This window comes from Olea europaea, chromosome 21, assembly GCF_002742605.1.
Source record: "Olea europaea var. sylvestris chromosome 21, O_europaea_v1, whole genome shotgun sequence".
NCBI classification, from domain to species: domain Eukaryota; kingdom Viridiplantae; phylum Streptophyta; class Magnoliopsida; order Lamiales; family Oleaceae; genus Olea; species Olea europaea.
The window spans coordinates 18,031,680-18,052,798 of NC_036257.1; the positions used below are offsets into that span (position 1 = coordinate 18,031,680).

A 21,119-nucleotide genomic window follows, 5' to 3' on the forward strand; every position below is an offset into this window, starting at 1 on the left:
AATTTTACTACTAACCAATCAAATTGATGATATGTCAATAATTCATTGGAAGGACAGTCGTTTGGACAGCAGATCTCAACTCAAGAGTCAAGAGAGAGAGAGAGGAAAACATTTTTGAAAGAACAACTAAAGGACTAATAGGAAATATGAACACAAAAGGATGCCTAAACTCTTTATGTTCGATGTACGGAATATTAGGCTATGGTTTTGTGGTCCATGTCCTTCAACATCCCACGCTTGATTGGCGAAGAAAAGTCTGCTTTATGTTCCGTATTACAAATAGAGGATTACGGTAGGAATACATTCTATCTCGACTGTTTTTATCTGATATTTTCAGTAGTTTATTTAGGAGCCGTGTAGCTGTTTCCTCGCAAGCTTGCAATGAAATCTATGAATACATTTGTCTAGTCTCTTCTTAGTATATAGGTAATATTGAGGTTCTAAATCCCAACTTGTTCAAATATGTAAATATAGGTAACCTCATGATCGAAATCGCCAATATGGATATTAAAATAGCATGACTTAAAGCTAGAGGCCAAGACCATGAGACCACTTAAAGTTCATTTTGATTAACATGGAAAGCTGCTAATGATATTAACGTTCGCATTTTGATAGTTTAGAGATCCATATTTACATAATTAAATAGTTTGAGAACCAAGACTTCAGAAAGTTACCCAAAACTATACTACTAGAAAGATTGGGAAGCCAACCCGAATTTTCCCTTTGATTTTCACATTTTGGAGTACAGCAGCAAATGAAACCAATGTGAATTGCGAAATATTAATCGATTTCTATTTTATGACAACCAACGAACAATTTTTTTTTTTTTTTCATCATGGATTCAAATTCAATTTAAGCTCTTACATTTTCAATCGAAAATCCTACAATATAGGAAATGAACTATTCGAATATCTTATAAAATGTACCATCATGCATAGTTATTTATTAAAAAAAATTATTATTAAAATCGTAATAATTAATTAAATAGGATAGCAAGGTTTTTCTACCTAACAAAGACAATAATAATAATAATAATAATAATAATAATAATAATAATAATAATAATAATAATAATAATAATAATAATAATAATAATAATAATAATAATAATAATAATAATAATAATAATAATAATAATAATAATAATAATAATAATAATAATAATAATAATAATAATAATAATAATAATAATAATAATAATAATAATAATAATAATAATAATAATAATAATAATAATAATAATAATAATAATAATAAATGAAAGTCGATTTGTTCATATCATTATCAGAAGTCATTACATTATTCTATCAAACTAGACTCCGTGCCTAATTTCAACATCATCCATCCAAATCTACAATTTTGGCTCTGGCTGTCTTTCTTCTATTAATTTTCAGACTTTCAAAATCACAACAAATTCCACATTATTGGGCCCTAAATTATTTAACAGGTGTGTACTAATTAATTATTTATTGTACCAATAATTCGGCATGTATACGCTTTTGGCCTGCAATCCAGAATAATAATACGAGTAAGTAAACAAACAAACAAACGCACACACATACTCATCTTACACCAATTAAGTGTCGATAACGTGTCATATCAATCCATTGGTGAATAATGAATTAAATTCAAATCTATCCATCAATGGATTGATCTGACACGTCAATGGTGCATAGTACAAGCTATGCATTCGATGCTCTTTAGATCATTCATTGTCATGTCATTGGTGTTTAGCAGCATCGATACTTAGGAGATCAATCATATAAATATCATCAATTTTAGAGGTTTTAAAATGAGCATTTGGGAGTTGACATGTATCCCGAGTACTTATAGATAATTAAGCTAGTGTCTTCGATCTATTTGTACCAACTAGACCTTTAACCTTTTGATTTTGTAGCACATGAATCACGAAGTCCAATTTTTGAAGAGTAAGGAGGTGGTGGGTAAGGGGGCATCTGTACGATGTGAATGTTGGGTTATTCTTCATCATTTTCTTTCTTTTTTTCCCCCTTTTTAGTTTATTTTTTAATAAAATTAAAATTTTACTAATAATAACGCTCAAAAAATCAAACATGCAACTATCGCATGACATTTTAACATTCAAACGGAAGAAAACAATCTATTAGATGTTCTTCTGAGTTGAAAGATTGGGACCTACTTTCATCTTTGACTATGAAGAATAAATTTTCAAGAAGATAGCAATACTTTGGAAACAAAATCTAGTCAAATTATTCATCTAAGGAATAAGGACTAGTAAATTGAATATCCTGCCCTTTGGAATTACATGCAAGTTTTGAATGATTAACCAAATCAAGAATGTATGGTTGACTCATCTCAAGAAAGATGCCTTGACCTAAAAGATTCTTCAAGTTTGAAGAAATTTTTGTGAAGACCAAATGAAACAAGAAATCACTTTCTAAGTATTGTTCGGATAAAATTATAATGTGATAATTAGAAGTAAAATAAGTCGGTGGTAGTATAGTAGTGCGTTCTACGAAATATATGATTTAAATTAATATTAAATTTATAAGTGACTTATAATATTTCCTGAACAAGCATTATATTCCCCCAACCCCCAAATCCTCACCCAAAAAATAAAAAAATAAAAAATACTTCCATAATATATAGGTAAATTTTACTTTTTACTTTTAATCTCTGTTGCATTATTTACTAACATGAACTCAATCAAAAGCTATATCTTTCTTCAACGTAGTGTAACATATATATACTTTGTTTTCGTCATCTACTAAACAGTAAAAAAAATTTCAAAGATAATATAAATGATCTTACCTTTAAGCCCTTTGTTACAAACATGTTGGGAAAGTTATGTTACAAGTGTTAGGGCAATAAGATCCCAAACTACACAAATATTAATATTTAAGAAAAAAAAATAACACTTCTACTCCAGTTGACAAGTGTTGATCTTCTTCTTAAGACAAAAAATAAGATTGAGTGTTTGACAACATAGAATTGAGAATTTTGAATTTTGAATTCTCATATTAGATGGTTATTTAGTAAGAAGTGTTGAATAATATTAAGAATGTAAGCAAATATTTGCTAACATAAGACGTGCATATTGGCGTTGCTACTAATATTGGGTTGAAGTGGCCCTAGTGGATGCTAAAGAGAATTGTAAATAAATTAGAAAGTGGATCGATATTTTGTGAAAAAATATTTATGCATAGAAGGAATCAGTTTGATGAGACCTCTTATGAAAGCATGATACACACACACACACACACACACACACACACACAAAAGAAAAAAGAAAGAGAGAGAGAAGAATCTTTCACCGACAATTGTTTCATATATGTAGTAAATCAAGCTCTATCATTACTTCAACATATATTTGAACAATTTCACAAATATGATAATATTTTCAGATTTTTATTTGATTTGAAAAAGCTTGAATATATTGATGATGCTATTTTGAAGTGTTTTTGCATTAACTAAAAAATTACTTGAAGCATAACTTGATTTCTGACAATGATGAGGTAAAATTATTTTTTGAGTTGAAAGCTTTAAAGGAAGCAACACCTACAAAAATTAATAGAGCAATTGATGTGTTAGATTATATTAAAAGAATGAATTGCTGTTTTTCAAATACTTAGGTTGCTTGTGTAGTATTATTGATTATTCATGTCATCGTTGACATCATCAAAAGAAGTTTTTTGAAATTGTAGTTGATTAAGTCTTATCTTTCGATCAACCATGTCACAATAGATTGAATTGATGAGCTATGATTTCTATTGAAAAAATATACTGGAAAAACTTGATTTGATTAGTTTGAATACTAATTTTGCATTTCAAATAATGAGAAGGCTAAATATTATGTTTAGTCTAATCTCTAGTGTTGTGAAAAATTTATTTTGCTACTCTTATCTTTTGAATTGTACAACGCTTCATCTAAATATAAATATGTAAATTGTTTAGTACTAAACTATTCCTATGCTTGAAAAAAAAATTCCTTAAGTCTCATAATTATTACTCTTAGTGTCTCAAAATTCTTCGAACTGACCTTGAAGCGCACAATTGTCATCAATAACAAAGAAACTTAAACTAAAACCATTTATCAACTCTATATCCTTCCAAAGTATTTTATCTAAGAACTTAAACCATCCACTAAAATAAACATTATTCATTATAAATTTAGACTTGAAAAAAAATAAATAGATAATCTTACCTTAAGAATCGCAAAACAAAATGGGACAACCTTGTACACTTCAAGAATTCAACTCCTTAGATCTAACCTACTGATTAAAATTATTTGTTTCCTCTAGGCTCCAGATGATAACAAAAAGATCGCAAACTTCAAATAGAAAAATACAATTGAGTATAGTAGAATTTGACAAAAAAATTCAAAAAAATCAAAATCAAAATGAAAAAAATAATCCAATCAAATTATAAATGACCACCACAGCAGAGGTAGAAGAAGCACAAAGTAGAAACAAGAACAATGGCCTCCACCACATATACAATCTTGAAAATAACATCATCAACTAGCCATACTTGAAAATTTACACCCTTCCATTTTAGGGAAGAGGAGAACCTCCATGGCCGCCACTCTCTGCTCAGTTTCTTCATTGACCAAATCCTCTTCATCTCTCTCTGTGTGTGTCATTTTCGAGGGGTGTCTGTGTATTTTATATATGGTGCACAATGCTATGGGCATAGGTTACATCACTGGTGAGGAAGGATACCGCTGGCCGAGGCTCAAATGAGTTAATTTCAAGTTAGTTATTAAAATATTTTTGTGAGCTGTTTAGTGACTAAAGATAAATAATTTTATATAATTGGTCATCCTTTAGTGGCATCCATTTCAAATTCAACATCGACCAATTAAATTTTGACATAAAATGATAGTCGTTGTATCTATGTCGTGAAATTAAATATCTTCAAAAGAAAACGCAATATCTTAGGAGATAAAAATCTCACATTCAATTGCTCCCTTTAACTTTAACCATATTTTCCTTTATTAATAAACAACAAAAATGTCAAAACTAAGCCAAAACAAGAGATCGGTTGGAAATAATTGATCGCTTCAATTGCCATTAGTTCACTTGAGGTTTACCAACTACTATGCCGAGTATGTCGTTGATGAGGTTAACATGGTAATTGATTATTTTAATGACCAAGTCGAGATTTTTCTTGAATTTTAACGCCTTTTATATAGATTTTGATACACAGTACTAGATAAAATTGGACACTATTATATAAATATGTTTGATATGATTAAAGTCTTAATTTTAATATAAGTCAAAGTCAACAATTAATTTTACACATTTCGTGGGATTCACAAATTTTCAACCACACATTTCATCAACTTTTATCGAAAATCTACTAAAAATATTATTTTAAACCACACCAAACAATGGCTAAATAAGTTTGACTTATAATATTATATAAGACTAAACAGTATCGACATTCCATGCTTTATAACTCGAAATATATTTTCTCGACTTTAAATAAACAAGATTTTAACTTAAACTTATTTAATTGAAACGATATACTACCCAACGGCTTCATTGAGTGATGGCATATTGGCATAATTACTGTCGTGCGTTAATTGCGGGGAAAAAAAATTAAAAAATATAACAAAATAACAAATATATATATTTTTCCTCATAATTATTAACGGTCTGGTTATTATCTTTATGTCCGTTAGTGCTTAAATTGTAGTAAAGATTTCTTAACGGCTAGTGGCCGGAGTTAATTATTGAAAATAATTTAGTAGTTCCAATTATAAAATTGTGATTGGGGAGAAAGTCTGGTGCACAGCTGGCTCATTCACACCTTATAACCTAATTTGTCAAGAAAATTCATTTTTTTCCCACTTAATATTACTTCTTCTCCACTTTCTTTTTTGTTCCGTTCAATCCAATCTAATATACCAAATATATGTAACACGTTTCATACAAAAAATAAAAAGGAAAAAAAGAAACAAAAATAGTCATTTTTCAGGAGAAATTACGTTTTAATAAGATTTCGATAGGCGCAAGGTATGATAAAGTCAAATCTCAAGTCTTATGATTATGTAATATAATATTTTTTTAATTATTCTTAGATCAATCATAATTATTTTAGTAAGACTATTTAATTATTTTAATAAGTGGATTAATAATTATTCCTTTTATTTATTTGCTATTTACTCTTTAAAGAATTGGAGAGAAAAATAAAAAGGCACACTCCATTCGGCGCTTCTTTTAATGCCGTGGCTTGCCTTTCGACACTAAAGTCTGCATTAAGCAATCAAACTTTTTTTTCTCTCCTTCACATGGCCTTGTTTGAGCCTCCTTTTGGGAAAAAATGTATTTTTGAATAATGTATTGATAAAAAATGTGTGATTAAAAAATAAAAAAAAATTTAAATTTACGCGTAGTATTATTTTATTGAAAAATGTATGATTAAAATAATGTCAAAATACTATTTAAAAAATATATTTTTTTCCCCAAAGAATGGAACTCAAATAAGGACTTAATCATCGTGCCACACATCTAGGCTTCTCCTCCATTTTTTGTTCTATTTGCTTCTGTTAGTCCAAACCAATATACCAAAAATAGTGAAATGTTTTCCCAGAAAGATTGATATCCGAAGTAGTATTATATATATGTATAATATATGTGTATATTTTCTACAGTAGCTTTAAAAATGTGAACTATTCATCCTCATTCTACTTGATACAACATCAGATGCTGATGAATCCTCATAAAATAATGAATCTAACACTAGTCTCAAGGTACATAGCTAAGACAAATTTAAAAATGAAAACCGTAAGAATCAACTGAATGGTGTTTTATCTTTTCTGCAGGGAGAATCAAAGGAATCTAGAGGTCATGACAGAACGCTTCGTTGACGAGAAGTCGCATCTAGAATTTTAATGCAAATGAGAACCAAGACAGCATAACGAGGGAGGTGAATATAATGAGTCCCATTATGCATTCATATCTTTTTTCCCAGCCAGAATCATCGAAATCTGGAGGCCCCGACTAAATGCTTGGTTGAAGAGAAGTCGCGTCTGGAACTCTGATACGAATGGGAACCAAGAAAGAACAACAATGGGCATGAATATAACAAGTCCCATTATGCATTCGTACGCTCTCGACAACTCCATCACTGAATCCCAAATTTTAATACGCTTCATGCAAGGTCCACATGCTTGAGAAATCTTAGGAAAATGCAGAGTAATAATGTTATTAAGATCACCATTACTTCACAGAACAACAAAAACTAAAGCTTTTAACCAATAAATTTGGAGTCTACTGTAATGAATAAATTTTTACTTACTAGGATAAGGGCCCATCCGGTAGGCATGAAGGCGATGATAGCAGCAAATATATCAGTCACAACAAGGCCGGCTACCACGAATAATACGGTCATGACAGATACAAAACCAAGGAACAACAGTGCTTTCAGAATCCTGAACATAAGCTGAAAATCCGTACCAAACTTTCGTCTACCCATGGACACTAACTGTTGCATACAAATGACATAAAACCAACATCAGAGCAGATTAATTATGAACAAGCTAACAATATTGAGTGATGCCTCTTGGGCAATACTCCTATGTGCACCATTCATCCAAGCACTCCTCATGAATGAAGTGCCTCTTATTTCATTAGAATACACATATAAGGTGAAGCAATTCTTTTTTTTGGAATTTTCAAACTTGGTGACTATGTAAAGAACTGACAAGTATAAAGAGACTCGTGACTATGGGTTGAACCAGTTTGAGAAAATGAAATAGAAGAATCATCTATTACACAATATGAATACACAGTATAAAATGAATAACATCTAATCGATTTGGAAAAATCAAACAGTGAGAGAACATTTTCGTCAATATATACACCTTCATTGAAACTCAAAGTGCATACCTTTAAGACCACAAGAGCCACTGCCATGACAAACCAAGAAAGGCCATAAACCTGTAGAAATGATTTAAAGTAAGAAAAATGAGAGCACAAATGGAGAAGACAAAAAGGGAAAAGAGTATAGACAGAGATGCAATAATCTTTACCACAATACTCTTGCTTTGATGAGATATCTTAAGATGATAGACGATCCCATATTGGTAAATGAAAAAGCGAAATGCAAGGATAATCTCAAGAACTCTTCCCCTTATAGTTGTGACTTTCAAGTGTTCCTGTTCTTTATTCCACCATGATTCCCAACTTTTATCTTCTGAAATCCCAATGCCACCACGGTTTCCCATCCACCTCTTCCAATCCGTCCAATCATCTACTGTTTTTTGCCAGTCGAATCCAGATGGATTGAAGACAAATGGAGCAAATAACCAGGAAGCGACAAGGAACCACATTGAAAATGTAATGAAGAAGTATAACGACGAACTACGATATGAACGCCCATAGACCTCGTAAATAACTAGCAGAATTAAAAGCTCTAGCCCTTTTACAAAGTGACTACGAGAATACAATCTGTAATTCTCAGCAAAGCTGGCGTGACGAACAACAAAACCCCGACCAGTAGCTCGGTACTTAGAACCTCCATGCAAAATTGTCCTTCCATAATAATGTGCTTTTGTTCCAAGCTGAAATGTGAAGAACACGGATGCCAGCTGCAGCTGCATAATTATAAAGTCACCGATAGCGGTACGAAATCCTCTTTCTAGGCCAATTTCCATCACCATAGGTAGCACAAGCAACAAGCCTAGCTGAAAGAAAGACTGGGTAGCCAAAGCCTCTTCAAGAGCTTTGCTTGAAATTGTTGGTTCTTCCAAAATCCGCCTTTCCAATCCACTCAGGACCATATACAGTCGTCCATATAAGAAGATATATACAATAATTATTGTAACCTGAGAATAGTTCTAAATCAAAATCTAATTGCAAGGAGAAACTTTTATGAAACATAAAGGAAGGAGACAGTGCAATATGACAGAACCATTTATTCAATAAGGAAATGGAGAGAATCAAAAAGTCTTAAAAGGCGCTGGCACTAGAAGAATATGAAAACTATAGACATCAGATTAAGTACAGGAAAACCACAGGTAAAAGGGAACATAAAATTACTAACTCAATGTGTGTGCGCATTTTTGCACCAAATAATCTGATGTTTAAACTGTTCATCTTGACTCTTATCATCGAGATGGGAAAAATTCCAGCCACATGATCAAGTAGAACTTCAACAGAAATATTACTCCAATCTTTTAACTATAGAACTACAAGGACCCCTCTCACATAAATGACAAGGGAACAGGTGAAATGTCAAGGACAGTACATATTTAATTTCCAAAAATACTGCATGAGCATAGAACACTCCATATACGGTTTGCAATTTTTCCTTTTTTTTGATGGAAACTTATGAAATATGTTAATTTGTCAAGGTTAATGAAACAGTAGTAATTACATCCTACTTTTCATGTATTAAGAAGAATCCTTTCTAGTTTTAGTTTTTGAAAAAACAGTATGTGAAGTATAATTACATCTTATATACAGGGCATTCTTCCAAAAAAATTCCTAATTTCAAACTAGCATTTTTAGAATAAATTTCTCTCACCTTCTTAACCTCATTGTGAAATTACTTGACAAGGACAGCTAAGGTACACAAATTGCTAGCCACTGATTCTTGATTTGGAGCATACACATTAATCAACAAAATAAAAAGCATAATTCAATAACTACATATATATTAGCAAAGAACACTAAATTTTTCACAATCTGTGGTCAAAACAAATGTAGGGTAAGTAATCATCTCACTTACCATGCTACTGAAGTAAAATCCAACTGTTGTGAAGTAGAAGGACAACATTCTATAAAAATCAAATCGACGTCCAAGCCGATAGACATCTCGGCTAAGCGTCTGCTCTCCATTGCCATTTGCAACCTTTGCCTCAAATTGAGATATCTGATTCATACCAACATCTCGCCCCTTGCCTACTTGGATGTATTCATGATGTGTCACATATCCCCCTCGCAGAGTTGAATTGTAGCCTGAAGATAGTGACCCAATCAAACATCAAATAATGCAATACAATCTTCTCTCTCTTGAAGAAAGCTTCAAACAAAAGTTACCAGAAAATATGTCTTCGCTCAAGTTGATTGTTTTCGAAGCTTTGCTTATGCCACCCCTTGTCAAATGAAATATTCTATCGAAGATATCAGGATGCCCATAGTGGAATCTTACCCTGTGTACATAGACAAGTAGTTAAGGTGCCACGTGATATTTTTACACAATACTCAGATTTGTTTTGAAAATTCACAGGATCCATCCCTCATTAAACATCAACCATTGAGTTTGACAGATGGAATTAGTGAAGCAAACTAGTAAAAGTAACTACCAATCAAAGTTATTATGAAAATTTTTCCGTATAATAAGAAACAAAATCAACACAAATTTAGCAATAAAACTAATCAAAATGTGACTCTGCTGAACTTCGAAAGAGGTTGTGTTATTAAACAGTCTATTGATATTAAAAGTGAACACTTGCATCCCATAACCATTCATGCCTTATGAAAAGACAATGATGTATAAATAAATAAAAGAAGAATACAATTGATAAAAGAGAAGCTTTCAGACAATGTGGTGATAGATAGATACCTCTAGATATCAATATTCTAGGCTTTTATGTCATGGATGTGGGATGAATCATTCTTGTGTTTGAAGAGTAAGCAAAATAAACATGTGAAATTCAGGAAAAATATGGAATTATTTTAATGTTTCCTAAAATAAGCATTAAAATTGAGTTTATATATATAAAATAAACAGATTTCTTCTTCTCCTCAATTCTTCTCTCTTCCCCCTTTCTTTCTCTTCTTCTCTTCCCTTTCCCATTAAATCCTATGTCATATTTGCTAAAGGAAACAAGAAAATTGGAATGTCTAAAATTGAGTTGACCGAATAACTGTGTCATGCAAGCAGGCATCCTTTGGAGTAGTCATTAAAAAAGAAGAATAGTCTCTGCACCAGTTAAAAATATCATAGTGTGGAACGAAGGACAAAACTAGAATGAATATATTTAACCATATTTAAAAACAGGTCCACATACAATGTCAAGCTTCTTACCTTGTACTTAACTAGTTTGCATTTCAGTTTTTCACAGTTCTAACATTCATATATGAGTACATGCATTCAAGAGTGCATGAATGCACATCAATCTTTTTATTTCTCCTTTTGAGAACTTTCGACATTTTTAATATTCATAAGAGAGCTAGTGCAAAAGAGTGTGCATTAATATATATCAATCTTTCTATTCAAAATTTTGGCATCGTGATAAAGAACGTGACAATTCATCATTATATCAAATTTAAATATTAGTGATCACCATAAATGAAAATTTTGAAGTTATAACTAACAAATATGAATAACAAAATGACACTATTAATTTATGTGTTCGTCTTCCTACAAGGCACAAGCTCTACCCTAGTTCAGGGAACCTTTCTCCATGAAGTTGTCATATAATTATAAAAGTCAACGAAAATGTCATGACCAGATGTAGTTATCAAAATGAAGAATTATAAAGCAGCACTTATGCTCTAACCTCTTTTCAATTTTTTAGGCAAAGCATACCAATATTTTCGATATAAATTACCTTGAAACCAAGATGTTTTCAGCTTTTATACGTGTACTGTTGCTTCTTCTCTAGTTCCTTTTCGTAAGGGAAGGAAGTAATACTTCCTTATTTATTGCTTTTCATAATAACTCTATATCTCCTCCTTTGTACTCTCTGGAGTTGAGGCTTTAACCTCCCTTCCTTTTCGTACTTTAACTCTATCTATAAAACAAGGATGGGGAATGCAAACCAACCCCACCCCGCCCCAATCGGATTTAGGTGGAGGCCTACAAACCCCGCCTAGACTTTGATTAAAAAAGAAAATAAAATAAAATGATCACTCATATAACAATTAGTTGAGTATTTCACTTGTTTAATTATTGATGGTAGTATTGCACATAGAATGTGATGAAGTGCATAAGGGATTAGAGTTTATGATAAAATGGGACCATCGCAAGGCATAAAAGTGGTTTTTGATTTTATGATAACTTCGAGTTTGTTCGTTTTTGGCTAATTACTAGTCTAATTCGATTGGAATCGAGACAATGAATAAAATTTAGCGCTTTCAGCTTTGACGGAAGGCCAATTTTGGGCAAAATCCATCGCTTAGGCCCTTATTTAGACGTTTTTGCTATTTATAGTAATTTTTGTTTTTACAATATCTCTTTCCATAAAATTTGGATTTGTATTCCGTTTGTTGAAGGATGATCCTGAAGATAAGGATTTTTCATCTTAGTAGTTATCTCATATTTTTCAATTTTTGAAAAAATATATTTTTCCAAATTTTGCTAGGTTTTTTTTCTATTTAAGGTGTTGTAAGCCCTTTGAGGCGGCAGTTCTTGAATTCAATAAAAATTTCCTTGAGAGTTTTCTCATTTTGATATTGTTCATCTTCCCAATAATCTTCCGCTACGTCAGAATGACATCTAAAGTGGGTCAAAAAAAATACAAGCAAAAATAAAAAACAAGAAGATTACCTTAGAGGGTTTGCCAAAACTCTCTGTCCAATTGTCACAAAACTAGTTTCTTGGTTGGACATGAACCAAGCAAGTGAAGAAACACTATAAATCAGCAGAAGAAAGGTAAGAATATGTGCAAATAGTGTAAATATAATATGCGCATATATATAACCCCTTGTCAAATTACAAACCTTCCAGTAAAAATATGCTCTCTTAATCCTACTATTGTTGGCCTTCGATGTCCATGATGCATCTTCAAAAATTCCTCTAGAACATTCCGCATCTTGTAAGCTTCCTCAAAATAATTATCCTGAAGATTAATAATAATTTACTTAGTAATGTTTAATGAAATGGTTAGAAAAATGCCAAATTAAATTGCCCATTTTCTAGAGCAAATTAGAGTTTTAACATTACTTCTGGACTGTCAAAAAATATTCTCTCTCTTTTTCACAGTAAATACAAACAAAAAGAAAATAAATAAAGGAAAACCAGACTTGCTTTTCTGATTCCCCTCTTCTTCTTCTTCTCATGTCACTACCCTCTCCCAACATCAATAGAATAAGAAATTACTCTGTTTTGAAGAAGAGAATCATCTTTCATTTGTTCTAATTCATTCAGGACCATTTGATTCATTTAAGAGATGCACAATCCACAGTTATTCCTTACGCTACCCTATCCCATTCAACCCAGATATACATGTTTTTAAGCATAAAAGAGAAACACGCCCATCTTTTATTTATTATGTTTACAAATATCATATGAAGTTGTCAATGAATGGTAACACCAAAATTTAAATAACTTCGAATTCTATTCAAGTTTCAGATTGCAGTTAATTATCTTGAATGTATGGACTTGTTTCAAGTCAGATTCTCAATTCACATATTTATATATGTCGTTATTGTCAAGAGAAGGAAATAGCGGCATTTGGTGCGCGCATGAGATTGAAATTGCATCCATCTTGAATGAAGGGAGATGTTGGCAACGAGAATTTTATTTACTCGGGCACTGCTGATAGTCAAATTTGAAGAAAGAAAAGAGGTATCATACCTGATTCATGTCTATGGCCTGCAAAGCTTCCCCACGAGTAAAAATTATTGCATGATTTTGATTTTCAGGTTTCCCTTCACCAATTGCTGTAGGAGGACCAGGAAGCTTGATACGATATATTTCCTGACATTTCAATATAGAAACAAAATTTATATGCCCAATTAAAGCATGCAAGACAAAAATTTGATTAAATCATATCAGATTATTTTCAGCAAAAATTTTATAAAATTATCTGTTTGGCCCACATATATGACACTCAAAAATGTACCTCATCCAAGTTGACGCCTCCCTTGACAAGTACAGAATAATAAACCTTCTCAGTTTTTCCACCAACCATCTCCTCCTTTTCATCTATGTAAGCAACACGCAGAGATGGATACCTAGAAGATCAATTATATAATAGCATTTTTGTCAACGTCAGGAATCAATACATACAGTTGGGAATTCAATCTTAATGCAACTTACTGCAGCATAAGATTCAGAATGTTGGAATAACAACTTCGGTCTCGGGTTTCACTGGACTTCTTCTGAGCGCCATAAATTTGACAAGATACAACATATGTGAACTTCAGATCTGCCAAAGCCTGTGATCGTTCCTTGAGCATTCTGTCGGTTCTGTTATGTACATTAAGGTTCCGATAGCCACTAAAAAGAGCTGCAAAGGAATATACAGTAATCAACTAAAAAATGGCTTTAACTGAGAAGCACATATTTGCTAATTGCAGAAAGAAATTGAAATAAACTGTTCAAAATTACACATGTTCTAATAGAAGATTAGAGATATATCCACCAACCATTATCATCACGATCGGTAAAATCCAGAAAGCACTGGAGTTCTAGAGTTTCCCTGTAGTACATCATCCCTCTCACTGGGGACCAGCAAGAAACATGTAATTACAGAGCCCAATGAAAAGTGAATGTAAGATCAACTCATAAAATGAAATGCATACGAGAATTTGCTCATATCTTTACCTGTCCGGAAAAGCGTCTGACCCCTGTAAGATACCCACTGACGTTCCAATTCCGTTCTGTCTTTATCGTCATAATCAAGTTTTGGATCTTTGATTCTCTCCACAAAATTTTTCCATTCATCTTTTTAATCATAGCAGTGCATGTGGTTATTAAATGCTTCCAAAACAAGAACAATCACAGCAAAAAGCAAGGCATCTAGGATTCACCTGGATAAATTGTCTGAAGGTAAAATGGAATTGTTATGCCATCCTCATTTATCTGCTTAAGCTCTTCCACTGAATAAAGAACGTCTTCGTTGTAGTATGGTGTCAAAACACTGAGTCAGAAACCAAAGCGATATTAAATCAGACATGCAAGAGAATTGATGAGGACATCGGACGACGTTTACTTATTTTATTTAAACTTTATTTATTTTCTTGTACTATTATTTAAATTTGGACTTGTATGGGCTCGGGCCCAAGCTCGTTAGGATTGCTTTACTATTTAAACCTATTTTGCATTCTAATTTTCAGTTGATGATGAATGAATAATTATTTCGATGGCTTATGGCGCATCACTCCCCTTCTTCTATTGAATTCTTCTTCTATCCCCTCTCTTAATTCCCCATTCTTTCTGAATCTTTCTTCTGTTTCTATTAATCATCCTATTGGTGCTGCATCAAGAATGAGCATATTTATCAATGTCTAAAGATCATCCATCCAATTGATATAGAAGCCAATCAGCAAACGTGAAATTTGATAAAATAAAATAAAAAATGGAAGAGTACTAGAATTTAAGACCACCCCAATGTAGGAGTTATATTATTAGTTCAAGGACATGCAAAACAAAGCTGAAAACATATCCTCATGGAGTTGGCAACATTACTGGTCAGCTTTTCACACAATGATACGCCACACTTGTGTGTTTATATGCAACTTCTCATCAACGAATATAATGGTAACAGATTCAATCCTTTTACAAAAATTTTGGGAACCTCATCTAAGAAACATTATCCTGGCCCCTGCATTAAGCTTCCGTAACACACATTTATTTTCCGGGAAACAGGGAAAAAAAAAAAAGATTATTACCAATTCCCTAGCCTGATCCTGGAGAAATTATCATAAGATTCAAGTAATTTATGCACTGTTATAAGTTAAATTCTGTTTACAATTAATCTGATAATAAATTTTTAATGAAGGTACATGAAGGCGGTTCATTGGAACATGTTTAGGGAGAATTGTGAGATTAATGTTTTGATTTCATTGATTTCATAATAATTTCCTACTTTAATTATGACTATTTATATAGGTCCTTTGCGTTGTAATGAAACACCTTTTGATTATTGAATAAATTGAATTTCTTCCCCTCTTAAAAATAAATAAATAAATAAAAATCTACTCCTCGGAATCTGAAGTTTCAGTCTGCCTCGCCGAAGTCAAGTTCTCTAAGTCAGAGAGAAATGATACAATATCAAAGAGATATTATTATATTTAGTTTCCAAATTTGAAATTTATTATAGGAAACATTAATAATGTTTTGATTTCATTGATTTTGTAATAATTTCCCGCTTTAATTAGAACTATTTGAAACCTTATATAAAGAGGTCTTTTGCATTTTAATGAAACAACTTTTGATTATAAAATAAATTGAATTTCTTCCCCTCTTCTTATCTCTTTTCTCCCACCTTTCTCTTCTTCTCCCCACTTTCCCCTTCTCCTGTAATTGTCTCATAGCATTCGGCATCAGATATCTTGCATTTCAAAGTTCTATATTCTTCTTCTCATCAAATAAATTTCTTCTTTTGTTAGAAATCAATTTTGTCAGTACTTGAAAACAAAAGTTATCTTATCAATTAGAATTGGTTCTAGTTAAATTATTTTGATTTGGATTTAACTCCAAGTCTAATCTTACAGTATCAGCTGCATCAATGTAAACGAAATACAAGTCACCAGGAAACAAATTGTGGAGACTTCCAAGTTGAGAACTGACCTGAACGAGAGCATGTTACGAACATTTGGAGCATTGGGCATTTTCATAAACAACGAGTTGGCAAAAAAAGTGATACGCCGACGAGCTTCCAGATTCATAGGCACATTGATTGCTGATTCCTTTACGGTCAAAAGCAAGTAAAGCCTGGTAAACTGGAGAAACAAATGGAAAAACACCAAAAGGAAGGGAAAGGATGAGCACATAGAGCAATTCAGAGAAGACAGTCGATCTATATATACAAATCCTCAAGCGCCAATTACCTTTTCCCTCCACGATCTATTCTCTGAAAGTGTAAAATTCACCCTTTCAAACTTCTGATCTTTTTTGATGATTCTACAAAAAGAAGAGAAGTCCACATATCGAAAACATTGGATGCAATTTAATAAGCACAGATGCTGACTAAAAAGACTCGAACGCTTACTCATGTCCATCATGCATTAGATCTTGAACGATAATCTCTAGGATATCTTGAAGTTTGTTTATGATCTGAGCTTTAAAATTTTCATGTTCATTAACGTCTGATACCTGCGAAGGTACAAATGATACCTGCAAAGATGCATATTTATGCATACAGATCTCATGAGACATTTAGTATATAGATTTTATTGAGAGAGGAAATTTCAAAAGTGAGAAGCATAAAAAGATAAAGCTTACGAGTAGTTTTAAAAATTTATCCAGTTTGTCACTGAATAAAGGCAACCCGCTCATCTTAAAGTCACTCAAGAATCTTCGATTTGTTATGCTGTCTTCCACTTTTTGACATATTTGTTGAATAACACTGTAATGATGGACCAATTGTCCAAGATGTCAGTCATTTGAGCAACAAAAGGTCATGTCACAAGATTCCTTTGTCCATGATGATAAAATCAAGTTTGACTTCCTGGCAATTCAATTTTTCAAACACATACAAGCTAATTACTTATATGCCTTACTCTTTCTCCTCTTCATCTTCTAGATAGGCAATTAGAACAACCCTCAGTGTCTGATAGCTTTCAATTATTGCAGTATACATAAAATCATCACTCTTAATTTTCCTGAAGAGATCAGCATCTTCCTTCTCTGTGAAATCTTTAGCCATGTCCAACGCAATTGGAATCTAATTTATATATCAAGATGACGAGTCAAAAAGGGGAATGCATTGACCATTAAAGAAGTAAGAAATGTTTTTATTTTACCTTACTAGCAAGCAAAAAAGGAGGCCACTGGACAACAGTGACATCACCTCGTGCATATGGGACAAGAAGAAGATCCCTTTCCCTGAAAATTGGTAGCCATGTACAAAATGAAATTTTTCTAATATAAATTATGTTAAAGAAACCAAAGACTCTAAAATGATGATCTCCCACATATTTTCCTAGTCAGGGAAAAAAAACATGCAGAATTTTAATTAGTTGGATGTTATATCTCATAGGGAAAGTACCAACCAATTGCTGATCAAGTCTTCATTTCGCAAGGATAATATAAATTCATTCCACACCTGTGAGAATTTTGCAATATTCCTGCTTTCCATTGCATTATCCTGGTATAGCAGTTTTCACTTAGCAATAATCTCCAAATGCCAATAGATTATTATTGGCAGCATATTAGACAGAAGAAAACTTTTAAAAACCAAATGCCAAACCAAAAGATAAAATAGATTACACATGTGATACAAGAATTCCAGTGTGTCAAATGATATCAAGAGAATCCCAATAAACAAGTGCAGTACCTGTTGATGTTGTTTCATTTCGTCTTTCGGGACAAGAGTTTTGTTGAAAGCTCTAGGAACAGAATCAAATCTTGATCTTAACATCCCCAGTGTCCTTATCTAAAATAAATATAATGCCACCAAGAAATCGAAAATATATGTTATTGTGAGGATTACAAGAAAAACATCATGTTTTCCACCATGGAAGGCACCTATCAAGAAATGGCATGATCAAATATTCCATAACTACATAATTGCATGAAGTCGTCTCATCATTTTAGAGCAAAATAACCACTAACCTCACCAAGGTGGCTGAATGCTCCTTCAATCCCACCAATAACTGTTGAGAAGATAGCATACCATATTTGTGTATCCATGAAATAGACCTGACACATAGAAATTTCATCGGATTTGACTTTCGGGAGGGCAAACTAATCAGAAAACTTCAGTCAGATAAACAGTTCAGACAACATACCAGAATGACTGGAGCCCATATTGCAATAACAACGCCAATATTATTTGTAGCTGTATCATGAGCATGTGCAAAATCATTTTAATCATAACCTTGAGAGTAACAAAGAACAGGAACCACTCAACAGGTCCTGAAATATTACCATTTGGAAAGAATTCATGCCAATCATAGCTACTGACAGAGATATTCATGATCGTCTGTGTTGGTTCAATTAATGGCAATATCTGCTCAAGACAGAAAAGAAAAGTTTGCAGAAAACGTGTGTCAGACAAAAGCATTGAATAAATAATCGACGTACAACATTCTATTGAGGCAATATTTTGTTTCCATCTTTTAAACTTCTCCATATATAGATACATTATGAGACAGCTAATAAAATTTGGGAACTATAAAATTCATGCAGACATGTTAGGCCTTGACCAAACATGCTGAAGCGGTCAATAGAATATAATCTTATGCCCATACACTTCGTGTAGTAGATGTCAATTTTTATTTTATTTCAGGAACAGCTAGCATGTCAGTTAACTTCTTCATTTTTGATATAAAGGTTCTCCTTAGGCTTGGGCCAAAGAAAAAAGAGAGGAAGAAGAAAGTAAAAAAACCGATCAAACTGAACTGATGTGAGTTGGTTTGGGTCGGTTTGACACAGGTAGTTGGTTTGGTTTGTTTTCTTTTAAACAAAACCATGGTGGATTGGTTTGGTCATGGTTTGAAACCTCAAACTGTTGGTTAACCGAACCAACCCAACGCACTTGCATGTTTACCCTTTTTATTTTAAGAAAAATAAAAATCAAAAGATAAGCCATAATCTCATAACTATATCACGATTTCCTTCAATCTATGATGTTATGGGTAAGTAATAGTACTAAAAATTTCCTTTCACAAGCTTATTATATTATTTTTAGCCTTTTTTCGCTACTTAGGCAGTCAGGCTACATAATACATAAAAAGACAACAAAATTCCTAAGTTTTCTGTAGATTTGTCTCTAGTAACTTAATTTTATTAGTTAATCAAAAATTCTTGTAATATAAAGTTATTTTAGTTCTTGCAATCTGTTTGGACCTCAAACTTGGACAATTCTTTTAAAAAAAAATAAAAAAATTAATCAATTTGGACTAAAAGTCCAAACTGACTAACCGAACTGATTTGGTTTGATTCAGTTCGGTTAAGAGTCAGAGTGGATTGGTTTGGATTGAAATTCACCTAAACCGACTAATTTGGTTTTGGTTTTCAGTTGGAATCAAAACCAACCCAAACCAAACCGCGCCCAAGCCTAGTTCTCCTAATCTTTCAGCCCAACAACTCTTAGCTTTTCTCATACCATCCAATATAACAACCTGTTTTGGATAGATTCTTAAAAATCAGCCTTGAAATGGTGGTTCACCGACATAAAAGTATAGTACATATGAGCTCCACACTCTCTCCATATCAATAGTCTTTCTTTACATGTTTGCCTTCGTGTCATTATTATTTATGGTAGAACCGAAGAGTGTACATGAGGCAAAAGTTTCTATTACACCCACACACATGAAGTGATTCCATGATATAAATTTCAATGGTATGAAGAGGATTTGGTGCTGGGATGATAATGCGTCATGCATAGTACTATAGAGTGAAGAAAAACTAGAAGCATTTTAATAAAGAGAAAATATAAATATATAAACTGATACATGATATCTCAGTCCCATAACATTGTTGTTCAGACACCTAACAATACAAGATACATATTTTTTAGCTGTGAGCAAAATATCACCTCAACATAATAGCTGAACGCCAGCTTGCATATTAACAGCATTATCCAAAAGAGTGTGTACCTGAGCACAGGATTGTGTTAAAGAGTGGTTAAAAACTAGGTTCTGATCTTGGATGGAAGAGATTGGTTACCAAAAAAAGCATATGCAAATAACAACTGCTAACAGAGAACAAGACAGGAAGGGAGGAGATAAAGAAGATGAGACAAAGAGAAAAATTAAGAACAAATAAAATATGAATTCATGTATGGACTAAAAGCATATGGCTTTCTTACTTTAGAAGGGAAAACATATCTTCATGCATGCCTCTTCCAACATAAAGCTTTGGCTGAGATTCAGTAAGGACATGTTAAATAATATAAAATCATATATTCATAGCGAATAAATACTGCATCTCCTTACCTGAGCCCACCACATAAAGAGGGAAATGATTCTCTGATTTGAGCGTTCCATTGTTCTCCGCAGAAATGGAAATAGAAAGAGAAATACAGCCAATATATTAGGAATCAAATAAATTGCAACACAGTAGTTATACAATGACTGATTCTGCCAATCTGCTCCCAAATTACTGAAGAATCTCATTATCCCACTTGGATTCGTAACAGATCTAGAATATGCATAAGGCATGAGTACAACCCAGAATGCAGCAACAACAAATTTCAGGAGGTACCGGAGAATCTGGGTAAATTTCAGATTTCTCCATGCATTGACTGTGAGTGTTATATCTAACACAGCTGCAGAATAGATGGTAGAGAT

The 21,119-nt window shown here is 32.5% G+C and overlaps 1 protein-coding gene across 1 annotated transcript in view; it reads right to left on the reverse strand.

Annotated features, from left to right (window-relative positions):
- Nucleotides 1-6,581: 6,581 nt before the first annotated feature.
- LOC111370990 (callose synthase 7-like) overlaps nucleotides 6,582-21,119 on the reverse strand; it is a 34,439-nt gene continuing 19,901 nt past the window's right edge. The window contains exons 15-42 of the mRNA XM_022992919.1: nucleotides 20,766-21,097; nucleotides 20,639-20,691; nucleotides 20,366-20,426; nucleotides 18,754-18,835; nucleotides 18,615-18,664; nucleotides 18,439-18,525; nucleotides 18,161-18,259; nucleotides 17,877-17,971; nucleotides 17,628-17,709; nucleotides 17,385-17,548; nucleotides 17,107-17,230; nucleotides 16,874-16,998; nucleotides 16,713-16,785; nucleotides 16,453-16,604; nucleotides 14,691-14,800; nucleotides 14,485-14,604; nucleotides 14,307-14,381; nucleotides 13,978-14,167; nucleotides 13,781-13,892; nucleotides 13,513-13,635; nucleotides 12,657-12,775; nucleotides 12,484-12,567; nucleotides 10,029-10,141; nucleotides 9,718-9,947; nucleotides 8,018-8,812; nucleotides 7,875-7,925; nucleotides 7,285-7,470; nucleotides 6,582-7,165 (exon numbers count right to left, since the gene is read on the reverse strand). Coding sequence (XP_022848687.1) covers nucleotides 6,932-7,165; nucleotides 7,285-7,470; nucleotides 7,875-7,925; nucleotides 8,018-8,812; nucleotides 9,718-9,947; nucleotides 10,029-10,141; nucleotides 12,484-12,567; nucleotides 12,657-12,775; nucleotides 13,513-13,635; nucleotides 13,781-13,892; nucleotides 13,978-14,167; nucleotides 14,307-14,381; nucleotides 14,485-14,604; nucleotides 14,691-14,800; nucleotides 16,453-16,604; nucleotides 16,713-16,785; nucleotides 16,874-16,998; nucleotides 17,107-17,230; nucleotides 17,385-17,548; nucleotides 17,628-17,709; nucleotides 17,877-17,971; nucleotides 18,161-18,259; nucleotides 18,439-18,525; nucleotides 18,615-18,664; nucleotides 18,754-18,835; nucleotides 20,366-20,426; nucleotides 20,639-20,691; nucleotides 20,766-21,097 — 4,121 coding nt within the window. The 3' untranslated portion in view covers nucleotides 6,582-6,931. The remainder of the gene's footprint in view (nucleotides 7,166-7,284; nucleotides 7,471-7,874; nucleotides 7,926-8,017; nucleotides 8,813-9,717; nucleotides 9,948-10,028; nucleotides 10,142-12,483; nucleotides 12,568-12,656; nucleotides 12,776-13,512; nucleotides 13,636-13,780; nucleotides 13,893-13,977; nucleotides 14,168-14,306; nucleotides 14,382-14,484; nucleotides 14,605-14,690; nucleotides 14,801-16,452; nucleotides 16,605-16,712; nucleotides 16,786-16,873; nucleotides 16,999-17,106; nucleotides 17,231-17,384; nucleotides 17,549-17,627; nucleotides 17,710-17,876; nucleotides 17,972-18,160; nucleotides 18,260-18,438; nucleotides 18,526-18,614; nucleotides 18,665-18,753; nucleotides 18,836-20,365; nucleotides 20,427-20,638; nucleotides 20,692-20,765; nucleotides 21,098-21,119) is intronic.